Here is a 25653-nt window from a genome sequence, read left to right on the forward strand (position 1 = left end):
TTGGAGACAAAGGGGAGAAAATAATGATCAAGCTTTAGTTCTATCTGTGACATAAAAAGAGGGGAAGAAGAAAAAGGAAACTGAAGTAAGTGTACAAAATATAAATATCTGTTTGACATTAGTGCTGTTACATTAGCTTCTGCACTTTCATACATATAAACTATTCATAATTAATAGTGAAAAAATTTTAAGCTGGTTGTATCTTACTATCATCTTGGGGTGGAGAAGATATTCCTAAGTGTGAACAGCAAAGGCAAAAATTGGTAAGAAAGATTAATAAATTGACTAGATAAAGATGGTAAGTTTTTTGTGAACAACAAATACCATAAACAAAATTAAAGAGCAAAAAGATAAGTTGAGAAAAATATTTACAATATATGTGACAACAATGTAGGAATTAAATATATTTATCATCTAAAGAGGTCCAATATATCATCAAGAAAATTATAAACACCTCAGTATAAAAATGAGTAAAGGATATGGACAACTAGTTCCATCACCTGAGAAATACAAATGGCTGATAAATACACCATAAATATTATTAGAAAATGATATTACAACTGTTATCATTTTAGTTGAACAGATTGACAAAGATTTCTTGAAAACTTGATAAAGGCCACTGATGAAGGGCCAGTTAAATGAACTTCTTTCCTGGCTGTGAGAATGTAAATCAGCATTACCTTTGTAGAAATCAATCCACCTTCAGAGATGAAGATCCTAATGTATGTGCATCTTCTTTGGCTTAGTAACTCCACTAATAGAAATACAACTTAAAAATATTGGACCAACAACTAAGTGTTTATTTTATAAGGATGTTTATTACAGGTTTATTTGTAATAGTTGAAAGGTGCACATAACTTATTGGACCAACAGTGGTTAAATAGATTAATGTTGAGTCTGTACAATGGCATACAGTTAATAATATTGGCTTCAAGATTGTATTTATTTATATATACTTTACTATACTGCTTACTGAAAATTTGGCCCCATTTTTTAAAAAGTGTGTATGTATCTATAAAAACTGGAAATTCATCACCAAAGTGATCATAGTGGTTCTCCACACATGGTAGGATTACAGATGATTTTTATTTTGTTCTTTGCATGGATCTGAATTTTTCTGACTTTCAACATGCATGTACTACTTGCTTATGATAGATTAGGGGCGCTTGGATGGCTCAGTTGGTTAAGCATCTGACCTTGGCCCAGGTCATGATCTCACAGTTAGTGTGTTTAAGCCCCGAGTTGAGCTTTGTGCTGACAGCTCGGAGCCTGGAGCCTGCTTCAGAATCTGTGTCTCCCTTTGTTTCCACCCCTTTCCTGCTCATGCTCTGTCTCTTAGAAATAAATAAACATTAAAATTAAAAAAAAAAAAAGAGAGAGAGAGAAATTAGATTAAAAAGTAAAAGACAGAGGCACCTGGGTGGTTCAGTCGGTTGAACATCGAACTCTTGATTTCGGCTCAGGTAATGATCCCAGGGTCTTGGGGTCAAGCCCTGCATCAGGCTCCGTACTGAGCATGGAGGCTTTTTAGGATTCTCTCTCCATCTCTCTCCCCTGTTCATGTGTGCTCTCTCTTTCTCGAATAAAATAAATAAAAACTGTTTTAAAAAGTAAACGATGGGGTACCTGGGTGGCTCAGTCGGTTAAGTGTCCGACTTTGGCTCAGGTCACGATCTCACAGTTTGTGGGTTTGAGCCCCACATTGGGCTCTGTGCTGACAGCTAGCTCAGAGCCTGGAGCCTGCTTCAGATTCTGTATCTCCCTCTCTCTCTGACCCTCCCCTGCTCACGTTGTCTCTCTCTCTCTCTTTCTCTCTCTCTCTCTCTCCTCTCTCTCTCAGAAATAAATAAAACATACAAAAAAATTTTTTTAAAGTAAAAGATGACTTTTTAAAAATAAATTAACTTAGTAAGTAGAAACAGAATAATAACCTGTATCAGAGGAAGTATAGGGAAAGACATACATACTGTGATATGAAATGCCTGAAGGCTGATTTGGCAAAATCTACCAGGGGACTAACATGTTATGGTCTCGAGCCTACCAATTCCACTTTTAGGGATTTTAACCTCAACCAAGATTAATAGGGTACATGAGCAACGATTATTACATGAGCAAGGAGCATCCTTGAAGCACTGTTTCTGATACTAAAAAGATAGAAACAGCTTTCGGGTATACAAAAATAGGGTATACAAGGCAGGCCTTGCAGCCCTGCCTACTATGCTACAGGCGAAATGGGCCCTGACATGAACACCTGGCCATGATGCACTCTTTTAAAAGCAGGTCACAAAACAGGATGTAGATAATAATCCCAGCTTTGCTTTTTTTTTTAAAAAAAAAAATAAAACTGGCAATGGAAAATTACATACCAGAATGCTAACAGCAGTTATCTCTGGATGATGGTGTTGTAGGTAATTTTTACCTTCCTCTCTACCTTCTGTATTTCCTGTAACAAAAGCAAATTACTTGTGTAAAGAGGAAAGCATATTTAATGTGATTCTTAATAGGAGGCAAAGTCCTCCAAACAGGGATGAAACACACATAGGATAGTTTTCTGTCACATTCATCCTTTCTAATCTTGCTCAAGGACATACGTCCCCATGTATTTTTAGGTAATTGGCTAGTTTCATTTTTTCTTAACTTCACATTTTAAGGTGATATTTAATGGTATTACATACTTAAGTGTATTTAATACATGTGTGTATGTAACATGTATCACGTGTTAAGTGTGTTTAATCCAAATCGCACTGAGGTATGTAAAGCAAAATTTTAAAGTCCTCCAGTCCTTTGGCTTATGAATTTCATTCTCACAAAGTGGCTCATTAGCAGTTTCATTTATACAAAGGGCTTCCAAACATTTTCTTTTCATTTGCAAATATATTTATACACCACCTCCCCACCAACCCCCCCACCACCATGTTTTTCTTTTATACAACAAGGATCATACTATACAAAGCATTCTGCAATTTATTCTTTCACTTCCATAATAATGTATTCTGGACATTTTCCTTGGCCGATTAGATCTCTTCTTTTACTAATTTATCTACCCACTCATTTACTAAGTTAGATTTTATTACTATGTAAGTTATCCATGAGTATTGTTTTTCAAAATGTGAACAGCCCCAAAAGGTCTCAATTGAAAAATAAAAGCTTGCCATCCCTGCCATCACCACAAAAATCAGCAATAAGAATAGTTTTTGTGGTTGGGGTGCCTGGGTAGCTCAGTCAGTTAAGCATCCAACTTCAGCTCAAATCAGGTTAAGCGTCCAACTTCGGTTCAGGTCATGATCTCACGGTTCGTGAGTTTGAGCCCCACATTGGGCTCTGTTCTGACAGCTCAGAGCCTGGAGCCCGTTTCAGATTCTGTGTGTGCTTCTCTCTCTGCCGCTCCCCTGCTCACGCTCTGTCCCTCTCTCTCTAGAAGAAATGAACATTAAAAAAAAAAAAAGAATAGTTTCTATGGCTAAATCTCTTTTTTCATAAAGTTTACAACTTTAAAGAATACTAACACTTTTAAATATATCTCTGGGCTGATTATATTGATTTCCAGCATGAAGGATGCAGAGTGCACTTCCTTACCTTCCTTCCACCTGTACCCTTTCCTCTCTTACCCCTAAGTTTTTATCAGTTATGTTTCATCCTTCTAGTGATTAACTTTATGATTTAAAATAATATGTTTAAGCCTTTATATCTTGATTTATCAACTTTAAACTGTGTCTACTGACCCCCTCCCTCCCAACACATCACATTCTCCTTTCAAGTTCACATCCTACTTTTTGTTCTATTACTATTTCTTACATGGGTTCCCAACATGTATATTCTGTTCTGTGCCTTTATTAACTTTATTGTACCTCATTGGTAGGTTAATACTCAAATTTTAAAAATTGAAAAACAGGCACTATAATAATTTGATTACGTGAATGTTTTCTGTAGCATCAAGCCAAATAATTGGAAACACAGAGACTGATGACACCCTGTTATTAAAATTTGTCTTTTGAGGAGGAATTTTTCAAATATCAAGGTTTAATGAAGCCTCTTTTGTTTTCCTATATGTATCTGAAATCACACTCAGCTGCCACTATTTCTTGTATCTCACATGCCATCCTCTTTCTTGGAGACTTTTTTCCCCATTTTTTCTAGAGTCATCTATTTCATATCATAGTGTCATTAATTTTCCCCTGTGTACATGTGGGCTTGTGCATGTATGCGAGGGGAGATTTCATTGTTACTAACGCTTCATTTAAGATGCCTGGACAGGAGTAAATCTTTTCTACCACGCTATGAACTCAACACACCACAGAATATGCAATGCTCAACACCTTTCAATGGCTTCCAAATGCCCTTTTTTAATAAAAAAAAAAAAAAAAACCAACAGCTTTAATAAGGTTTCACAAAATTCACCCATTTTAAGTGTACAATTATGAGTTTTACAAATAAATACACTTGGGTAAACACCACAATCAAAATGTGAAATATTTCCATCACCCTCCAAGTTTCCTTAGGTCCCTTTTGCTTCAATCCCCTTACCCCATCCCCTTGCCCCTGGGAATCAGTGATATGCTTTCTGTTACTATAGTTCCACCTTATACAGAGTTTCATACATATGGAATCATACAGCATGTTTTGTTTTATGTTTGGTTTCTTTCTTTAGCACGATGCTCTTAAGATTCGCCTAGGGGCGCCTGGGGGGCTTAGTCCGTTAAGCGTCCGACTTTCGCTTAGGTCATGATCTCGCAGTTCTTGGGTTCGAGCCCCACGTTGGGCTCTGTGCTGACTGCCAGCTCAGAGCCTGGAGCCTGTTTCGGAGTCTGTGTCTCCCTCTCTCTCTGACCCTCCCCTGCTCACGCTGACTCTCTCTCTCTCCTAGAAATAAATTAAAAAAAAAAAAAAAAGATTCCCCTATGTTGTTACAGGTATCGGTTGTCTGTTACTACCACAATTATTTAAATATTTGTAGAGAGAGAGAATGGGGGAGAGGGGCACAGTGAGAGAGAGAGAGAGAGAGAGAGAGAGAGAGAGAGAATCTCAAGCAGGTTCCATACATAGTTTGAAGCCCGACTGAGGGGCTTAATCCTATGACCCTGGGATCATTACCTGATCCAAAATCAAGAGTCCCATGCTCAATGATTGAGCCACCAGGTGTCCTCCATCACAATTTTTTAAATTCATTCATCAATTTCAGTTGGGACCTAATATGAGTAAAGCTCACGGACAGATGCGTACAAGTCTCTCTGTGGTCATATGGTTTCATTTCTTTTTGATAAATACCTAGAAATGAAATATCCAGGTCACAGGATAAGTTCCCACCTGTTATCTAAAGTTTCTGTTCCATTTCACCTTCCCATCAACATTGTAAGAGAATGGAGGTTTCTCCACAGCCTTGCTAACACTTGGTATGATCAATCTTCTAATTTTAGCCGTTCAAGTGGCTGTGTTGGGATATCTCACTGTGATTTTAAAAGCCATTTCCCTAAAAACCGATACCCTTGAGCATCTTGTCATGTGCTTGCTTGTCATTCATGTATCTTCTTTATTCAAACTGAATTTTTGTCTTTTTAAATGAACTTATGAAATGTATTTATATTCTCATATCAGATATATCTGATGTCTCATATCAGACATCACATGGTATTGGTCTTTCCCTAACTGACTTATTTCACTTAGCAATATACCCTCCAGGTCCATTCATGTTGCTGCAAATGGCATGCCTACTAATTTTTATTGGATGCCAGACACTAAATTTTATAATGAGTGCTAAATATTGGTGTTTCTTTAAAGACTATTACGCATACTATTAAGTCTTTTGTGGACCAATTTGATCATTTCAGGCTTGCTTTTAAGCTCTCTTAGGGCCTGTTCAGAGCCTTTATTTTACAGCCAATTTAGCCCCACTATTAATGCAAGATCTTTCACATGACTTTACCCAATGCTCTATGTACTGTATCGGGATGGTGGGAAGCTGAACTATTTCCAGCTCCGTGTAGACTCAGAATTGATAAGCCTACTATTTGCTAGTGGTTCTTTCTGCTGGTTTCATGTATGCATAAATTGATACTCAAGAGGAGGCCAAAGACTTAATTAAGTGCACCCCTCTGTCGTCTGCAGCTTGTGTGCTCTCTTTGTGAGCAGCTCTCTCTTCTTCCTCCTTCTGCTGACAAATTCTAGACAACATGGCCCCTTCACACTCTGATCTCTATTCCCTCAACTCAGTGAAATGCCCAGGTTCCTCAAAGCTCTGGCTTGGGAACTGCTTTCTGGCAGTAATTGGGGCACAAATAGGACCTCATTTGTTCTCCCTTTCCCAGGGATCATAGTTCCATGCTGTCTGTTGTCCAATATCAGAAAATAGTTTTCTGTCTAATTTTCTACTCATTTGGGGGGATACGGCAGTTCCCGTAGAGTTAACTTAGAGGCAGAAATCTTTTGAGTTCCATGCAATGTAGTCTTGGTGATTTTCCTGAATTCTTGCATTTTCAAAACTGTCTTTACCTTCAAACTGGGTTGATCATTTTACTAGGTATGAAATTCTAGGCTTGAAATATTTCCCATGAGGAACCTTCAAAGCCCAACTCCACTTCTAGTATCAAATCTAATAATTATTTGATGCACATTCCCTTGTAGAAAAATTCTTTTTCTATAGAAAATTGTAGGGCCTTATATGTATTTTTGGAGCTCTGACATTTTTATCAAATATGTTTATATATTTTAAAAATCGTTTCAGTTATCAGAGGGCACTTTCCATTTTAAGACTTATTTTTTTAATTCTTGTAAATTTCTTTTATTATTTTTACACTATTTATTTTCTATAGTCTTTATTCCTGTTCTGATTCTCTCCTCATATGAGTGGAACTCTTAGTACTATTTTCCTAATGATTATTTCTTAGTTTCTCTTATTTGAATTGATCATATATTCATTTCATTGTTGTTGTTAATAGGCTTTACTTTTTGTAGCTTTAGGTTTATAGAAAGGTGATGGAAAGTAGGAAGAGTTATCATATACTGCTCGCCTTACCCCCCCACTGTCTCCACTTTCCTCCATTACTAATATCTTACATTCATGTGGTACTTATGTTACAATTGATGGACAATATTGATACATTCTTATTATCTAAAGTCTATAGTTTATATTAGGATTGGTGTGCATTCTATGGGTTTTGATAAATGTATAACATGTATCTACTATTACACTACCATAAAGAATAATTTCACTGCCTTAAAAATCCCTGTGCTCTACCTATTTATCCATCTCTTCCCCTTCTAAATTTCTGGCAGTTACTGATCTTTTATTGTTGCTATCATTTTGCCTTTTTAAGCAATTCATCAAGCTAGAATTATACAGTATGTAATCTTTCAGATTGGATTCTTTCACTTAGCAATATACATGTAAATTTCCTCCATGTCTTTTCATTGCTTGATAGCTCACTTTTTTTAATGCTGAATAATATTACATCATCTGAATAATTTGTCTATTCATGTCACTGAGGGACATCTTGGCTGCTTTCACGTTTTGGCGATTATGAGTAAACCGCTATCAACATGCACGTGTAGGTGTTTGTGTAGACATAAGTTTTCAACTCCTTGGGTAAATACCAAGAAGTATATTTGTTCAATCATAAGGTAAGAGTATGTTTAGCGCTGTAAAAACTGCTAAATCACCTCCCAAAGTAGCTGTATCATTTTGCATTCTGACCATTAATGAATGAGAGATTCTATGACTCCACATCCTTGCCAGCATTTGGTATTGTCAGTGTTTTGGACTTTACCATTTTATTAGTATCTTACTGTTGTTTTAATTTGCAATTCTCTAACAACATATGATGCTGGTATCTTTTCATATTCTTTTTTTTTTTTTTTTGCCATCTGTGTATCCTTTTTTGGTGAGGTGTCTGTTCAGAACTTTTGCCCGTTTTTAAATTGGGTTGTTTTTTTATTGTTGAGTTTTAAGAGTTCTTTGCATACTTTGAGTACCAGTTCTTTATCAAATATGTTTTGCAAATATTTTCTCCCAGGTTTTTCATTTCATTCTCTGAATACGATCCTTCACAGAGCAGAAATTACTTATTTTAATGAAGTCCAATTTATCAATGTTTTTGTTTCATGGATTGTGCTACTAGTATTATATATTTAAAAAATCAGTGCTTCTCCAGATATGAACCAACAGTTTGTTCATGTGAATCATCTTCAAGGTTGGTAAAGAGGCCACATCTGACTTTGCTAGCAATAACTGACCTTCAGAATACAGATCTAAAGGAGAAGGGACTCAGCATGGAATTTGTTTTAAAAAGGAATGAAAGGGACATCTGTGTGGCTCAGTTGGTTAAGCGTCTAACTCTTGGTTTCAGCTCAGGTCATGATCGCAGGGTCATGGGATTCAACCCTGTATTGGGCTCTGTGCTAAGCATGGAGCCTGCTGAAGATTCTTTCTCTCCCTCTCCCTTGCTCATGTTCTCACTCTAAAATTAAAATAATAATAATAATAATAAATAAAAAGGAATTAAAGAGTGTCCCTCTTCTCTGAGTATTCTGACTTTTTAACCGTGTGGCTCCTCTCATTATTAGTTTGGAAAGAAATAAGGGCTTCCTACTTGGCATCAAGGAGGACAGAAGCATATCAGCTTTCATCAGCATGCTGTGTAGAGTGTCCACCTCCTAAGTGGACTTCATTGCCATTAAGTTCCTTCTGAGCTTCATGGAAAGACTTTTTTGTTAATCACACTTTTAGCCAAGGAGGCCATTTATCCAATTGACTAAAAAATACAGTGACTCCCATTTCAATGTATCTTAAGTTTTATGCTTAAAGAAAACTTCAGTGGTTGATCAATAAAGTTGTATTACTTCATCCTGCTTCATCCAACTTCATCCCACATTAAATTGGGCGAAATGTGTACTTATTTAGAAACAGCAAAATATGAAAAAGTTGATATGAAAAATCTGTTTACCTTCTTTGATGTACATAGTACAAATATGTTTGTTATTGTTGTTACATTTAAACTATATCCATGTACATTCGTCTGTTTTGAACTCCTCTGCTGGCATTAAACATAGAAATAAAATCATTTATTTGAAACAAGCAAAAAAAAATAAAGAGAGAGAGAGAGAGAGTCATCACTAAACCCAAGGTCAACTAGATTTTCTTTTTTATTTTCTTCCAGGAGTTTATAACTTCATGGTTTACATTTAGGTCTATGATCCAGTTTTAGTTAATTTTAGTGAAAGGTATAAGGTCTGTGTATGTATATATGTATGTATATATACTCTGGCATGTGGATGTCCACTTGTCCCAGGTCTGTCTGTTGAAGAGAATATACTTTCTTCCTTGAATTACCTATGCTCCTTTGTCAAAGACCAGTTAGCTATATTTGTGGGGGTCTATTTCTGTGCCTTCTGTTCTGTTCCATTGCTCCATGTATCTATTTGTTCATTAATATTACAGTGTCTTGATATCTTTATATTGGGTCTTAAAGTTGAGTCCTCTGATTTTGTTCTTCAATTTTGTATTGGTTATCCTGGGTCTTTTGCCTCTCTAAATAAACTTTAGAATCAGTTTCTTAATATTCACAAAATAACTTGCTGGGATCTTTTAATTTTTTTTTTAATGTTCTTATTTATTTTTGAGAGAGAGATAGAGACAGCCTGAACAGGGGAGGGTCAGAGAGAGAGAGGGAGATACAGAATCCAAAGCAGTGTCCAGGCTCTGAGCTACCTGTCAGCACAGAGCCCGACACAGGGCTCAAACCCACAGCCCTGAGATCGTGACCTGAGCGGAAGTCCTATGCTTAACTGACTGAGCCACCCAGGCGCCCCGCTGCGATCTTAATTGGAATTGCTTCAAAAGTGTAGATCATGTTGGAAAATCTGACATCTTAATAATTTTGAATCTTTCCATCAATGTACATGGAATATTTTTTCATTTATTTAGGTCTTCTTTGATTTCTTTTATCAGAGTTTTAGAGTTTTACTCGTGTTCACATTTTGTTTAATTTATAGTTTAGTATTTCATTTGTCTGGTATAAATGGTATTGTGTTTTTAATTTCAAATTTCCATTAATTATTGCTGGTATATATGGAAGCAATTAACTTTTGTTTATTAACCTTTATTCTGCAACTTTCCTATAATCATTGATTAGCTCCAAGAAGGTTTTTTTCATTGCTGATTCTCTGGGATTTTCTACATAGAAAATTATGTCATCTGTGAACAGCTTTTTTTCTTCCTTCCCAATCTGTATAACTTTTATTTCCTTTTCTTGTATTATTACATTAGCTGTGACTCTCAGTATGGTATTGAATAGAAATGGTGACAATGAGCATTTTTGATTTTCCTAATAGTATACATTAGGCTTTTTACGTTATTTTCTGGGATATTGCTTGACTTTATACTCTAGATCATTAACTTGGGACTCCCACTGTATACATCTTACTAGTTTTCAATCAGATTTTTGATTTATAATAACTCTTTTTTTCCTGATTTTTCTTTTTTGATGTCAGCTTATTCCTTTTAAATTTATACAATACCCTGTATAATTTCTCTGAAGACATGAATTAGAAGTTTTCTTAACAGTTATTTTCTGCACTACGTCTCTACTTTCTCCTGAACTATTCTACTTGTTTATCTTTAATCCTCTCTTTAATATTGCTCATTTTCTTATGAGTCTTTTGACACTTGGCTGACTGTTTATATTTACACATAAAGGACATTGTTCTGTATTGATAGTTGATACAGATTTACTCTGCTGCTGTGCAAGACTGTTTCCCCACAGGCCCCTTCCCTGAATAGAGTGACAGGCTGTGCATTTTACATAAATAGTGTGGGATCTTTGGAAGGTGTGAGAAACAAGTAAGAAGGCAATAAGATTGGCTTTCTAAAAAAGCAATAGAAGGTTTGTGAATCTAATCGTAATGCCTGGCACCAGTAATCATGTTAGTTGCTATAACTGTCCATGGTGGTCATGATGGTGGTTGTACCCAGGTTTGTGAGCTTAATACCTACTAGCACTTCTAAGTCTTTTCCAGTGAAAAAGTGCTACTTTTATGAAGCAAAAACTACATGCCAGCCTCTTATATATAGAATCTTTATTCCTTACAGTAATTGCTCAAGGTAAGCATACTGTTTCCATTATGCAGATGAGGAAACAGAGGTTTGGGTTAATAAATCACATCATCCTATCAAACAGCTATTAAGCAGCAAAGCCAGGAGTCCACATAATTCTGTGAGTCCCCAAACTGGGGAAGAGCTCTCTCCATCACACCCACCACACTGTCGCTCACACACTATTATGGAGTCAGGCCTCTGTGCCATGGCACCTCGCTGGGTGATTTTTTGAGCTTATATTGCATGCATTTTTACTCTTATTTTAATTCAACTTGTTAGTTTCAGGCAATTATTCCTGAGGGATTTTTTAAAAATCTGGCTCTATTAGTTTTTCCTCTCATTTTAGATCTTCTGAAAATCCAATGAACAGAATTTTTGAGTCTGCATACAAATTGCTAATAAAATATTAACTAAGAGAGGCTGAATATCGAGCCCTGGAGCATCCCACTATAGTCCTTCCTCAACGTGAGATCAGTGTATTCTTTAGCGCTACTCAGGAAGGCGGCCCTCTCAGACACATATCCCTGGGATAACAAAGCTGGCCCAAAATGAGACTTACAACAGTAATTATAAATAAATGAATCTCTTTAAATTCTCCAAGATGCTCTTCCTTTCAAATATCTTTAATGTTTATTTATTTTTGAGACAGAGAGAGAGAGAGAGGACAGAGAGACAGAGCACAAGCCAGGGAGGGGCAGAGAGAGAGAGGGAGATACAGAATCTGAAGCTGTCAGCACAGAGCCTGATGTGGAGCTCAGACCCACAAACCGCCAGATCATGAACTGAGCTGAAGCCGATGCTTAACCAACTGAGCCACCTGGCACCGCACCAAGATGCTCTTCATATCCTCAAATCCTACCAGAACCCACCTTGTCTTGTCTATCACTCATACATAACCTTCTAATCAGTTTCATGTTCTTCACAAGTGTCTCATTTTCATTACTTCCCATACTTTGGAACAGAGCGGGATCAACCAGACTTCAAAGACAGACAGAATTGGTTTTTAAATATGTGGTTCCCTATAGGGTCTTGAGCTAGTCCCTACACCTCACTGAGCCTTGGTTTCTTTGTATGTAAAATGGGAGGGAATGCATCTGCTGTCAGGCATAGATATACTATATATAAGGAACTCAGCACAGTGTCTAGCCTTGAGTAGGTAGGAGTACTCAGCACTGTGCTAGTCATCATTAGCTATCATATTTTCATGTATTGGCAAATCATGCAACAAAGACTTTTATACATTAATTCCAAATCTCTGTGTCTCTAGCTGGACATCCTGTCTCTAGATCCATTCAATAATCACAATTAACCCAAAGATGTCAGAGGCCTGAAACCCTTGTTGTATTTTCTTTTTCTGTCTCCAAACTTTCCCCGCCTCATCTTTGAGAGTATAAATAGAGCCAAGGTTTCTAGTCCAAGCGTGAACACCCTACCCCCTGAAACCTGGTAGATAGAGGTGCTTCTCTGCACAAGCCTGCCTTCTGTTTACAAATTCCATCTCCGGGTTGTGCTTCATCAGCGTGGGAGAGGTGGCTCAGAAAGACTGAATAATGGATAGTGTCACTTTAAAGAAGTTCAAGTTGTGAACAGATAGATCTGAGAAGATACCTGTGAACTCAGTAGGAGAGAGCAAGGCTTTGAAGGCAGAGATGAGACTCAAATCCTTGTTCGACACTTTAGTTTCTTTACCTCTTTCTTCGTTCTTCTGTCTGAGGACGAGGAGGATGATGGAGGTTCTGTTTAGCTCATTGGCTCATTTTGAGGCTTCTGTCATACAGTGTGTGAACATGATTTGCAAGTTGGCAAGTATCATACAAATGCCAGCTATTATTACAGAAAGGGCAGTTATTTCCCTCTTGTCAAAATCTTGTAGAAATATATTAATATGTAAGGAATGTATGTAGAGAGGATAGAAAAAATTCATTTCACTTAAAGACAAGCAGATCACTGGCAGGAACACTATGAGCATTATTTATGAGGCATTCATATGAAGAAATACCCAAGGTTGGCAGGACTCCTCATCATTTTTACAAGTAATACTCCAAAAGTGCAGCCACATTAAGAAAAGGCCTTTATGGGGAGCCTGGGTGGCTCAGGCAGTTAAGTGTCTGACTCTTGATTTCAGCTCAGATCATAATCTGATTTTGTGAGATTGAGCCCCGCGTCAGGCTCTATGATAACAGAGTGGAGCCTGCTTGGGATTCTTTGTTTCCCCCTCTCTCTGCCCCCCTCTGCTCTCTCTCACTCTCTCTCTCTCTTTCAATAAATAAATAAAATTTTTAAAAAATAAAGGGTCTTCATAAAGTGGGGTTGGTGAGCCTGTCTGCATCAGCATCACTGGGGACACTGGTTAAAAACGGACCATAAAAGACTCTTAAAAACTAAGAACAAACTGAAGGTTGATGGAGGGTGGGGAAGAGGGGAAAATATGGAAACCAACTTCACAGTAAACTGAAATTTAAAAAATAAATAACTAATTAAAAAATGGAGACCTTGGAGCCCCACCCTGGCCCCAATATCAGAACTGCTAGGTCTGGGCCTCAGAAATCTACAAACTCCCAAATGGTTATAATGCAAACTGAGGTTTGAGAACAATCAGACTAAGGAAGCATAATGGACTCTGTTAGACCGTAGTGAACTCATGAGTTACTTTTTGTTTAATTTCTTAAAATGTAAACAATGCACAGATGTTTAGAAATTGCAAATTAGATTAAGGCCCATAGCACCATCAATACAAAGTACAACAGTAGTTGTATTTATGTTCTGGCATATCAGTGGGATGTTTTAATTATCACTACTCTGAGTTTTCTGAAAATATAAATTTGCATGGTGTCTCCAAATAAAATAGTTTTATTCACAAGCTAGCAATTATAACAAGAACTTAAATATCAACATGGTGCCATTTTTCCTCATAATCGCCTATTAGATGTCAAGCTTCTCTATGTCAGCAGAATCAAATGTCAGTGACTCCGTAAACACGTGTCTGTATTTTACTTACCGCTCAGCACCCTCAAGCCTTTGCCACTTGAAAATCTTCTTTATTAATTTTACCACGGTGGGGAGTACATTTCCACAGTGGAAAAATTTTCACTCTACAAAACTGAAATAGCCACATGTGCATCTCCTCCTCACTGTGCCTAACTTGGCAGCCACTTTGACCAAGAGCACAACCGCGTAACAAGATGTCACTGCTAGCCTGCCCCCCCACCCCGGCAGGGGGTTGTATGTGCTCAGGATCTCCACCTCCTCAGCCAGGAGTTACAGCTCTATATCCGGTCCTATACCAGTAGTGGGCAAATATGCTGCTAGCATTTAAAAGCATCATACAAGGTGTTAACTGAAGTTTCTTAAATAATTCTATCATACAGTCTACAATCCAACCCGTGGAAAAACTCTGTTTCCTGAATAAGGTTCCTAACCTCCACGTCTCTAGGAAAACACTATTTCTCTATATCCAAAGACTACCCACCCCTGGTGGAATTATGTGTGACATTTTTTCTTTCTGATGTTTTACTTTCTCAACTAACAAATGTAGAAGGATTGACGGAATGAGAGTATCAGTATTTAGTAATATTTAGTAATCGCCAAGGGAAACATTAGTTGAAGTGTTGATGAGGAGCTTATCAATGGAGAGATCAGACCAGCATCACCTGAACCCAGATCTATCCTACCATCACTAAAGTGGTGCAGCCAGACAGTGTGAGCCTCCTGGTAGTAGGTGATATGAGGACATGCTCCTTCCAAGGCATGCCTGAGAGAAAAAGATGAACCTGGATCTAATGGAACCCATAGAGTTAAACCTATGTACTAAGAAAAGGGAGACAGAGAAATAAGTCATCACAAGGAAGCAAAATCCAGAATGTAGAACCTTCTATAGGACCACCAACCTGTTTTTTCAAACTGATGGCACAAAACTAACCAGAGTAGGGGGTGCGGGCTACTCCAGTAGAGGGGAGACATAACATCATATGTGATGTAGGAAACGTGTTTGAATCCCAAATAAGATAAACCAACAAGAAACCATTTTTGAGACAACTGGGGAAATCTGAATACAGGCTGGATGTTAGATAATGCCGTGGAATTGTTGCTAGCTTTGTTAGGTGTGATAACAACGTTGTGGTTGTGTAAGAAACCATCTCCACGTTTTAGAGACATGTGCAAAATATGTGGAAGTAACATGGCATGTTTCAAGCCATTCGTTTCATTTCATTTCAAAAAGTTTCAATCCTTTTTTTAGAAAATTATTTGTCCTAAAATATTTCAAACAAGAAAATATTTTTTAAAGATAATTAATGAATGTGGGTGATGTGTATGCCAGTGTTCGTTATAGTCTTTATTTTTTATATTTTGAAATTTTTCATTAAAAGTAATTTTAACCTAAAAAAATGTATCTGAATTGTCCTTTAAGGTCTAGTGTTTCCTCCCAGGTGGAAGTGATTTCTTCTTGCTGAGTTCACAAAACCTCTCTTCTCTATGTAATCCTGCCTACCTTGAATTGCTGTGACTTAGGTAGATGTCTCACCTCTTTATCCTACCATGAGGACAGATTCCTTCCTTATTTCCTCTCTTGGTCTTTGCCTGACACGGTACACAATTGACAGCGACTGAATGAACACAATATAGAGTTCTAAGAGCCAGCACTGCTACTGTTTTATGTTCACAGGTGGAGGGATCCATATTATTCAAGTTGAGCTATCCTGAATTTGAGACTCAAAAAATGGGTTTCAATTCAAGTTCTTTGGCTTCTTTTTTGATTCAAAGTCACGAGGCCATCACTAGGCCTCAACTAGGATATGGGCAGGATTTGGAATGACTGGACGTTGGCAAACACTCCATGGAAGAGAGAATTCACTGAAGGGAAGACAATATCTCATCATGGCCACCAACACCTCTGATGAGACCCGGCTTTGTGAATAGGCTCACCTGTTCCACCTCAAGGCTGCCCCTCCATGTCAGACAGGTCAAGTCAGAAAGGTAAAGCTTTCAGCTAATAACAAGGCAAGGTTTCCAGATTGCAGACTTAGGAAGTAGTCAAAACTGGATGTAAGGCCATCCACACAGCTCACTAGCTGTTTGACCTGGAGAAACCCTTCATGTCCCAAGTTCATCTTGTCTTTAGAAAGAAGGTAGCAATGCCTATCTCACACAGTTACTGAAGAAATCATTATTGATAATTTGTATATGTGGAATAATAGTAAAACCTTTATTAAATACTTACTATTAAATAGTCCAAGCGCCATTCCTAGATGTCCTAATAGCCTGTAATAACTAATTTAATCTTTACAACATTCTGTTGTAAACTGTTATTATCTCTAGACTAAGAGACAGAAATGTTAAGTAACTTGCCCAAGGATACCCAAGTAGAAAATAGCAAAACCCAGGATTCAGAGCTCAACACTCTTGTCTACCGTGCAATGTGGTGACCCTCCATCATGACAGTGTAGGTAACATGTCTGGCTTAGTTTCCGGCACATGGGAAGCACTCAAAACAGTATAGCACCTGCTATTACAAAAGTAAACTAGAGGGGCGCCTGGATGGCTCAGTCGGTTAATCATCAGTCTCTTGGTTTTGGCTCAGGTCATGATCTCACAGTTTGTGAGTTTGAGCCCCACATCAGCGCAGAGCCTGGGATTCTCTCTCTTTCCCTCTCTCTCTGCCCCTCGCCCACTAGTGCTGTCTCCCTCAAAATAAATAAATAAACTTAAAAAAAAAAAGGTAAACCAGAGTTTACCTGAGTTTTCTGTCATGAAATTATATGTAGTCCAGGGTTAACTTCATGCGTGAGACTTTTTTTCAACCAAATCATCCCCTTGCCTCTAAAGTAACCTGCCTGGCTTCTAGAACAGCCAGTGCAGATAAAGGGACTCAGAGTCATCAATAGTTCTCTGGGCCACACAGCAGCCACCATCCACATTGGCCTTTGTCCCCCTGCCCACCACCACCTTGGCTTCCAACACCAGGCCCGCAGGACCCTCCTCCTAAAAAAAAGGTAGCAAATCCCAATGGATCCCAGGGCCACCTTTGGCACCATGATACCAGTGCTATGGAGGGAAAGTGTCACCCAAGTTGCTCTGAATGCCCTCTAGTTAATATGTTTTTAGCACACTCAAGGCTCTGTTCCTTTCTCACCTTCATCTTGCTGGCTCATGTGACAACCGTGAGAAGTATGTACAGACTGTTGGTCTTGACCTTTATAAAACATACATATTTGTGTGTCAATATCCCCAAACATTTTCCATATGCTGCGTTTGAACCTGAGCACGTCAGCTGGTGAGTGAACATTCCCAGCCTTACCGAGGCCTGCAACCGCCTGCCAGCAGCTTCGTCTTGGCAGGACAACCATTTTTGCCTGGGTAGTAGTGTTTGCACAATCGTTTTCATATTTTGGTGCATTTTTCTCTAATTTTACACAAATAGTCAAACGGTCATTGCAATTATGCCCATCATGACAGGTGAGTGCATCATTAAAAAAAACATCTGCGAAAGATTGAAAATAGATTGCAAAGATTTGCAAATGGGCAAGATGTAACTGTGAATTTCATAACATGGTTTAATTCGGCAGAAAACTGCTCCCTCCCCACAAAACAGCAAAGTCCACTGTTTTACTGTTTTCAGCATTCACCTTTGAGTATGCTTTTGCAGGAAGGCTTTGTGTATGAAACAAGGAGCAGTTTCATACCTCCCATTTTTGTAGAGGAGACTGAGACTCCATGACACTAACGGATTTGCCCAAGTTCACATGGCCAATGCCTAGCTTGCTTTCGAGTCCAGGTTCCTTAAACTCCCGTCTCCCCCCACTGCACCAGGGAAGGGAGAAAGGTGCCCGAACGTGCCAGAACTCCAGAGCGACCCACGTCCCCCAGACCTCCCGGCTCCAGCAGCAACCCCTGCAGTCTCTCCTCCGGATAGAGGGCTTCCGAGGCAAGTGGTGGCCCCCACAGAGGAGAGGACTGAGTATCTGAACCTGAACCTGAGCTGTGGGTCAAGGGGGATGGAGCCCTAGGCAGGGCTACCTGTGCACCTGCTTTGAGCAGCAAGTTCCAGGCAGTACTGGGGCAGAGATCACTCTCCATCTCCTGGTTCTGCCTTCCTCAGCGTGACCGTAGCAAGCCACCTCGCCCCGCTCTTATCTTCAGCCATAAAATGAGGATAATTGGAACCAAACTATGGATGCTTTCCTGAATATCACATAAATCATATACACCAAGTGGCTTTTCTACCTATGAACTGCTAGGCAACTGCAAATAAAGGGTTTCTAGTTTCTCTATTTTTAGTTGCTGCTCCACCACATCCCCTGTCAGGCTGTGGCTGTGTGTCAGGCTGTGGCTGAGTGTCAGGCTTTGAGCATCTCCCTTGGGGCAAATGCTGATCTCCGTGCTCTGGTCAGTCAGCATAGCGGGGATGAATCCACACCAAAGGAACAAATAGAAGCCCCTTCCCTCACCTTTCCCTTCCTGTTGCTACCCCCCCCCACTACACACACACACACACACACACACTAGCACACAAGCACACACACATAGGTGTGTTCACACACTTGCTCTGTCATGCACACACACAGGTGCACAAGTGCACACTGTCTTCCCCCAGCCATACTCACTTTCCCTCCCTCTCTCTCACAGACACACACACACACACACAAACTCACACCTTTCTCTCATCTGTCCTTCACCAATGGAAAGGAGACCAGGGTCTTCTCAGTGTAGCAAAGCCATCTGGAGCCACCAAGGACTTGCACATGTTTCACTTCACGTTTGCATGGACTTCTGCATTCGCGGGCTCCACCCAGCCTGAAACTGCGAAAATATCACAGCAAGGTGGCAGCCAGCACCCAGACGTGGCCCTGGCAATCAAATGGCCCCCTGAGTAACTCTAGTCTCCAGTCAGAACCACTGTGGTGTAGGGACCATAGCGAACCTGTGTGTTTATAAAAACCAGGGAAAACCCTCCGTATATATACCGATAAGGAGTCAAAGGACCAAGACGTGTAAGTAGTGGGTGATTTCACTGCAGGAATTTTACTTTGTATCAAGTTATTTAGATGTTCAGTTATGTTGTTTAAGTGAACAGGAAGTTTAAAATTGAGAGCAATATGGAGTCCGTGTTGGGAAAATTCTAGAAGCTGTTGCCTACTGATACTTCATTAAGCCACGAAGCTGGGAGAGATCAGGAAAGGCTTGAGTCTCAGACAGCCCTGGTGGCTGCTCAATGGTCACTATTAAAAATGGGCACTGGCCCTGACTCTCTGTTGCTGGGCACATTATCCGCTTTCTCTTTATTTTTCTGCTCGTGACGATAATGTAGGCTTACTATTAAAGGGTTCATGGAACATATGACATTATATGAAAGAAGAGAAAAGTCACATGAAGTCCTATCACCTGACAAACAACATTAATATTTTAGGAAATATCTTTTTGGGGCACTGCTTTGCATCAACACCCACACCACACATGCTCACACACACGGTTTTTATAATTCACTTTTGTTTTTGTTTTTTTTTACCCTTCTACCTCCCCCACTGATAATGAAAGTAAACAACTTGGTGTTTATCCTCCCAAACCCCACTCCATGTAACATAAAAACATATGCATATGCCTACCTAGAGAAGTTTCTTTTTTTCATTCTTTGGTATTTCCAGATATGGGATAACTTTGTGCACTTTTTTGAAGCTTGCTTTTCTCATGTAACGACATGTTGTAGAAATTCCTCTTAAAATTTTTTTTAATATTTATTTACTTTGGAAAGAGAGAGAGTATAACCAGGGGAGAGGCAGAGAGAGACACACACAGAATCTGCTGAGCTGTCAGCACACAGCCCAACACGGAGCTAAAATTCACGAACCGTGAGATCATGACCTGAGCCGAAGTCGGACACTTAGCTGACCGAGCCACCCAGGTGCCCCAGAAATTCCTTTCAGCTTCACTTGTAAAAATCTAGCATATTCTTTTTAATAATTGCATAATATTTTAGAGAATTTTAGGATGCAGATTTATTCAACAATTCCCTGAACGGTGAGTAGTTACAAAATTCTGTTTTGTTTTGTTTCTTTTTTTTTTGCTGCTGCAAATATTACTACAGCAAACATTTTTATATCTCATACATTACTATATAATGATGTTTTATTACTCTGTGAGATTCCCAGAAGTGAGATTGTAAATGGAAAGGAATATGCATTTAAAATTTTTTTTTAAGTTAATTTGAGAGAGACTGAGAGAGTGAGAGATCAAGCACAAGCTGGGGAAGGACAGAGAGAGAAAGAGAGGGAGAGAAAGAATCCTAAGCAGGCTGTCAACACGGGGCTCAATGCCACTAATGGTGAGATCATGACCTGAGCTGAAATCAAGAGTCAGATGCTCAACCAACCGAGCCACCCAGGTGCTCCTGTATTTTTAAATTTTAATAGAATTTGAAAATTTTCTACATGGTTGGTAATATTTTATATTTTATTTGTCTGATAACTGTTAAGCCCTTACCCCTTGCCTGGCACTGCTTTAACAATTTAGGTTCAACAATGAGTAAGACAAAGATCCCAGCCCTCATAGAAGGTTCATTCAAGAAATACAGTGGGGAAAAAGAAATGAAATAACAATAATATAATAAATAATTTCATTCCAGAAATGTATGAAAACACAATTCTCCCTTGATTTACCATCGACAATTGATATTATCTTTATTTTCCCCCATCTTATTGATAGAATGTGATATTTATTATCATAATTTGCATTTTCCAATTGTAAGTAATTTTAACATTTTCACATGTTCCTTTAGCTATATGGATTTGTGTTGGGTAAACTGCCTTTTCTATCGAGTAGATTGTATGCAAGACCCATGCTTCTTGTTAATTTTCATGACCTCTGTGTACATTATAAATAAGCATTTATCTGTGATATGGTTTGTAAATCTTTTCCCCAATCTATTGCTTATGTACTGACTTCATAATTTTTTTAATCATATAATACCTTCTGTGTTTATAAATTTGTCTTTTTGTTACCAATATATTTTTTAGTTCTCTCTTAGCTTCTGGCAATTCTATCTTGTTAATTGCTATCTCTGAACTTTGGATAATATGTGTAGTATCCTAAATCGTCTTTCAGTTAATTCCTTCTGAAGTTCAAGTAATTTCTTTCAATTAATTAAAGTTTAAAAAAATTTTTCAGTATACATGGAATTTATTTTTTAATATGGTGTGAGGTAGGGGTCTGATTGTACTTTCTTCTAGGTAGACAGCCAATTTTCCTAATACCATTTATTAAAAATAAACTTTCAGTTCTCCATTGAAGTAAAATGCTGCTGTTTTCATATATGCAGTTCCAAATGCAGTGGCATCTGTTTGCGCGCTTATCATTCTGCTCCACTGATTATATCTCTATTCTTACTCCAGTTGTGTGCTATTTTGATTACAGTGCTCTTTTTCATAGTTTTAAACCTAGATTAAAGTTGTATTTGGTCATAGAACACTTCAGATAATTTTATCCAATTAAAAATTGTAATTATTATTGAAAGTACAGTTAATTTATCTTAGGAATGAGGAAGAGGACATAATCAAGAAAGAGAAGTGATTAAAATAATTACAAGACAACACTACATAAAACTTTATGGCAACAAATTAGAAAATGTGGAGGAAACCAAAGGTCTCCTTATAAATCATATAATCATCAAAATGGTGCAAGTAGGAGGAAAAATGGAAACTAACAAATTCCTGTAGAAGAGTGGGAAATGTACTTGAAGATCTACTTTTTATTTTTTTAATTTTTAAAATTTATTTTATTTTTTTTCTCTGAAGATTTTATTTATTTATTTTTAAATTTAAATTCAAGTTAGTTAACATACAGTGTAGTATTGGTTTCAGGAGTAGAATTGAGTGACTCATCTCTTACATACAGCACCCAGTGTGTTCACCCCAACAACTGCCCTCCTTAGTGCCCATCACCCTCGCTCCATCAACCCTCAGTTTGTTCTCTATATTTAAGAGTCTCTCACGGTTTGCCTCTCTCTATGCTTTTACCTTATTTTATTTTTCTGTCCTTCCACTATGTTCATCTGTTTTGTTTCTTACATTAAATATCTACTTTTTAAAAGGACCCCAGAACAGGGGCGTCTGGGTGGCTTAGTCGTTAAGCGTCCGACTTCGGCTCAGGTCATGATCTCACAGCTCGTGAGTTTGAGCCACACATTGAGCATTGTGATGACAGCTCAGAGCCTGGAGCCTGCTTCGAATTCTGTGTCTCCCTCTGTCTCTGCCCCTCCCTTGCTCATGCTCTGTCTCTCTGTCTCAAAAATGAATAAATATTAAAAAAAAAAAAAGGACCCCAGAACAGATGACTTACTGGCTGAGTTTTATCTAGCCTTTAAAGAACAGAGAGTCCCAGTATTACTCAATGATTCAAAGCCATACGAAGGACGGAGAGCCCCCTGTATGTTACGAAGCCAGCATCATCTTAATGTTAACTCCTCATTGACAGACTCCATTTGGGAATATTGATTCTCATTTGAAATAAAACATTATTGTTTATAATAATAATATTATTATCTCATTTAAAATAAAACAAACAGCTTTTGTTTTGGAATACAAGGATATTTCAGTAGCCAAAATTTTATCAACATAATTCATTATATCAACAAATTAAACAATCATTTTAAGAGACGCTAAATAGGGTACCTGATAAAATTAAGTATTAATTCTTAATAGAAATCCATAATCCCTTATTCAAAATTCTGATACCATGAAATCTCTGAAAACTGAAATGTTGGCTTGTAACTTTGGCACCAGATTTCATTTGCTGCTGAGGTTTATCTGAACTGACATAAAGAAGCTACTTGAATACAGAGAAATATTGTTCTTTACAAATGTGAAATATTGCATGTTCTGTTTGCAAGGCACACTCACTTGTTACTGGATCTTGTTATTGGATCTCTTTCTCTCCCATATTTAAAATTATTATAATCTTCCTGTTTTTCAACATTAATTTGAGGAGATTTAATATGAGACATGTACTTTCAACTTTCTGGAAGAAAAGCATCACTGTGTTTCAGTAAATCTAAGACACCGCTGTTGGAAGACTAGCATTTATTCTATGTATCACTAAAAAAGAGAGGGGAAAGATGCTGATATTTACTTTATGAATCATCATCTGTTGTAAAATACATCACAGTTTCAAGAGATATTGAAATGTGAAAATAAGGTGCATTCTGGAGTCGATGAAATACATCTGAATGTATGCAACTGAAACCAGTCAGAAACTCTCCACCAACCACACGGCCCTTGTGACAAGAACAGGGTCCCAAGGTCCTTTCCTCTATATATGTTTGTGTCTTGGGGATGGGCCAGGGTAGTGGAGGGTAGTGGTCTGGGGTCAGCCAGGGCTTCACAGGTGGCTCTTTGTTGGTTAATGGTTTGACCACGAACCACCTATTTAACATCTCAAACCTCAGTCCTGGGACAGGGATGATGCCTACTTACACTTAGAGTTAAAGGGATGATGTGAGATAGGCTTTGTGAAGTTCAAGAATAAGTCCTTCCTAATAGCTGTCCCTGGAATGAAGGCAGTGCTGATGTGGTGATGTTGGCTGTGGTCTCTGGTATCTTTCCCACTTATATGACTCTATGATTGTTTACCCAAGAAAAATCTTGGCCATATCTCTCTCACTTATGGAAGACTCCCTGATATTTCTGAGAGATGCTGTTGGCTTCAGACGCCTGTACCATCAGTGTGCCCTGAATTTATAGCATTTTATATGAAAATCTGAGTGGGAAAGAACCTCAAACATGTCCTAACATGGGCCAAGAAAGGAACTTGGCCTTCCCAAGTAATACAGCCAGTGGCAAAATGAAGGCTAGAACCCAGACCACCAGGAGCATTGGTCAGACTCCTCCTGGATGTTCCTGGCCCCAAGGAAATGAGGTCCACCCCAGCAGTTTCTGGCAGTTTGCTCAGACCCAGATGATCTTTGTGTCCTAAACCCAGTCATTCGTCCTCTCCCGTCCACTTCTTCCTGCTCTGGGAAAAAAAAAAAAAGATGGATGCAAACTTAGCCCCCAAGACTGCTTACTGACTCCATGTTCTGATTTTGGTCTTCACTGCCCTCCCACTTCCACCCCGCCTTTCTAATTGGCCACCTGGAAGTGGTTGGGGGAGCTCTTATGTACTGAGGCTCTGAAGACGTACTCACATCACCAATCTGCTGTGTGGTCTCCAACAGGATGGGAGTGGTGAGCAGCAAAAAGCAGGTGAAGGAGAAGGGTAAGGGCCACTGGAGCCCTGTGAAGGTCAGCACCCAGAGCAAAGACCCCCCACCACTGCCACCCCTGGTGAGTGATGGCTATTCCCAGCTGGGGAGGGAGGGGGAGGAAGAAGAACAGAGAGCAAGGGCAGTGCCCTCAGGGCTGCTGCTTGTCTCCAGCCAGCCCAGTGCCATTTCTAGAAACTTCAGAGCTCTGACAAATCGGCCCCCTGCCACTGCCACCAAACATGGCACCTCCCCTCATGTTGGTGTGGCAGTATAGTAGAACGTTTAGCAGCCAGATTGCCAGTGTTTACATGGATTTGCTGTGTACTTTGAAGCAGCTTACTTAACTCCCTGATGCCTCAGTTTCTGCATCTGTAAAATGGGTATAATTAAAATGCCTTTCTGACAGGGATATAACGGTATGTGATGTATATACAACGATGCAATCCCATAATATATTACCTTTACACAGGACCAGGTTAGTCTCTGATAATTCTTAGCCAATTTTCATTTTGCAAAGGGAAGCTTGAAGGGAAATAGAAATCAAACAGGTCAGCTTGAGAGGAAGGTGTGGTGGGAAAGGGTCTGGGGCATTTAGCAACCTCTGCTGCCCCGCCCCTAGGCAGAAGCTCCTGGCACTGCTGCCTCATTCCAAGGAGCTTAATCTCTGGAGGTGAGGAACCCTAAGACCATCCACATCCCCCCCAGCAAACCCGCAGGTTCCCGCAGAGCCTGTGATGCAGTTCTGACTTGATCACAAAGCAGTTAGCTCCCTTCCACGGAGGTTAGTACATTCCAAAGATGCATTTTTAGATGACTGTGTGTGACACCCCCTCCCGCACCTGCCCACCAACCCCTTTTTGCTTTGAGGCAGTGATGAGTCATGCCTAAGACCTCGTCTCTTAGTCTCTGTCTCCGGGGCACATGCCACTGGTCATCACTTTACTCCAACGGTGACCTGGCGGGAAGTGGAGATCGCTAATCTCATTTCTTAGACAAACTAGGCATTTTATCTGTGTCCCAGCTTAGTCCAGGGCATGGCATGGAACAATGAAATGTTTGTTGAATGAGTGAATAATGGCAGGGGTCAACTCAGACTTATATAGAGTAATTTCCCCAAAGGTACATGCTAATAAGTAATAGAGGCTGGAATGTTTTTAACTTTTAAAAAAATCAGATAATATATACTAATTATGGAGAAAAATTATAAATACTCATTATCCTACTAGCCAAAGATGCCCAGAGTTAAGACTCCAGAGCTCCTTCCACCAGACCCTTTTACTCAATTTTATATTATGTGTTTATATTTTCTTTCTTTTTTAAATGCTTATTTATTTTT

At 38.9% G+C, this 25653-nt stretch overlaps 1 protein-coding gene across 3 annotated transcripts in view; it reads left to right on the forward strand.

Annotated features, from left to right (window-relative positions):
- Window positions 1-25653, forward strand: part of BLK (BLK proto-oncogene, Src family tyrosine kinase) — a 73060-nt gene that overhangs the window by 28731 nt on the left and 18676 nt on the right. For 2 of the 3 annotated variants that reach the window (XM_039219731.1, XM_039219730.1), the window contains exon 2: window positions 24288-24396. The exons of the other annotated variant lie outside the window; for it this stretch is intronic. In XM_039219731.1, the coding sequence (XP_039075662.1) occupies window positions 24289-24396 (108 nt within the window). In that variant the 5' untranslated portion in view covers window position 24288. The remainder of the gene's footprint in view (window positions 1-24287; window positions 24397-25653) is intronic. 3 annotated transcript variants of the gene reach the window in all.

The sequence above is a fragment of the Hyaena hyaena genome, unplaced genomic scaffold (genome assembly GCF_003009895.1).
Source record: "Hyaena hyaena isolate Hyena2069 unplaced genomic scaffold, ASM300989v1 scaffold_836, whole genome shotgun sequence".
Taxonomy (NCBI): Eukaryota; Metazoa; Chordata; class Mammalia; order Carnivora; family Hyaenidae; genus Hyaena; species Hyaena hyaena.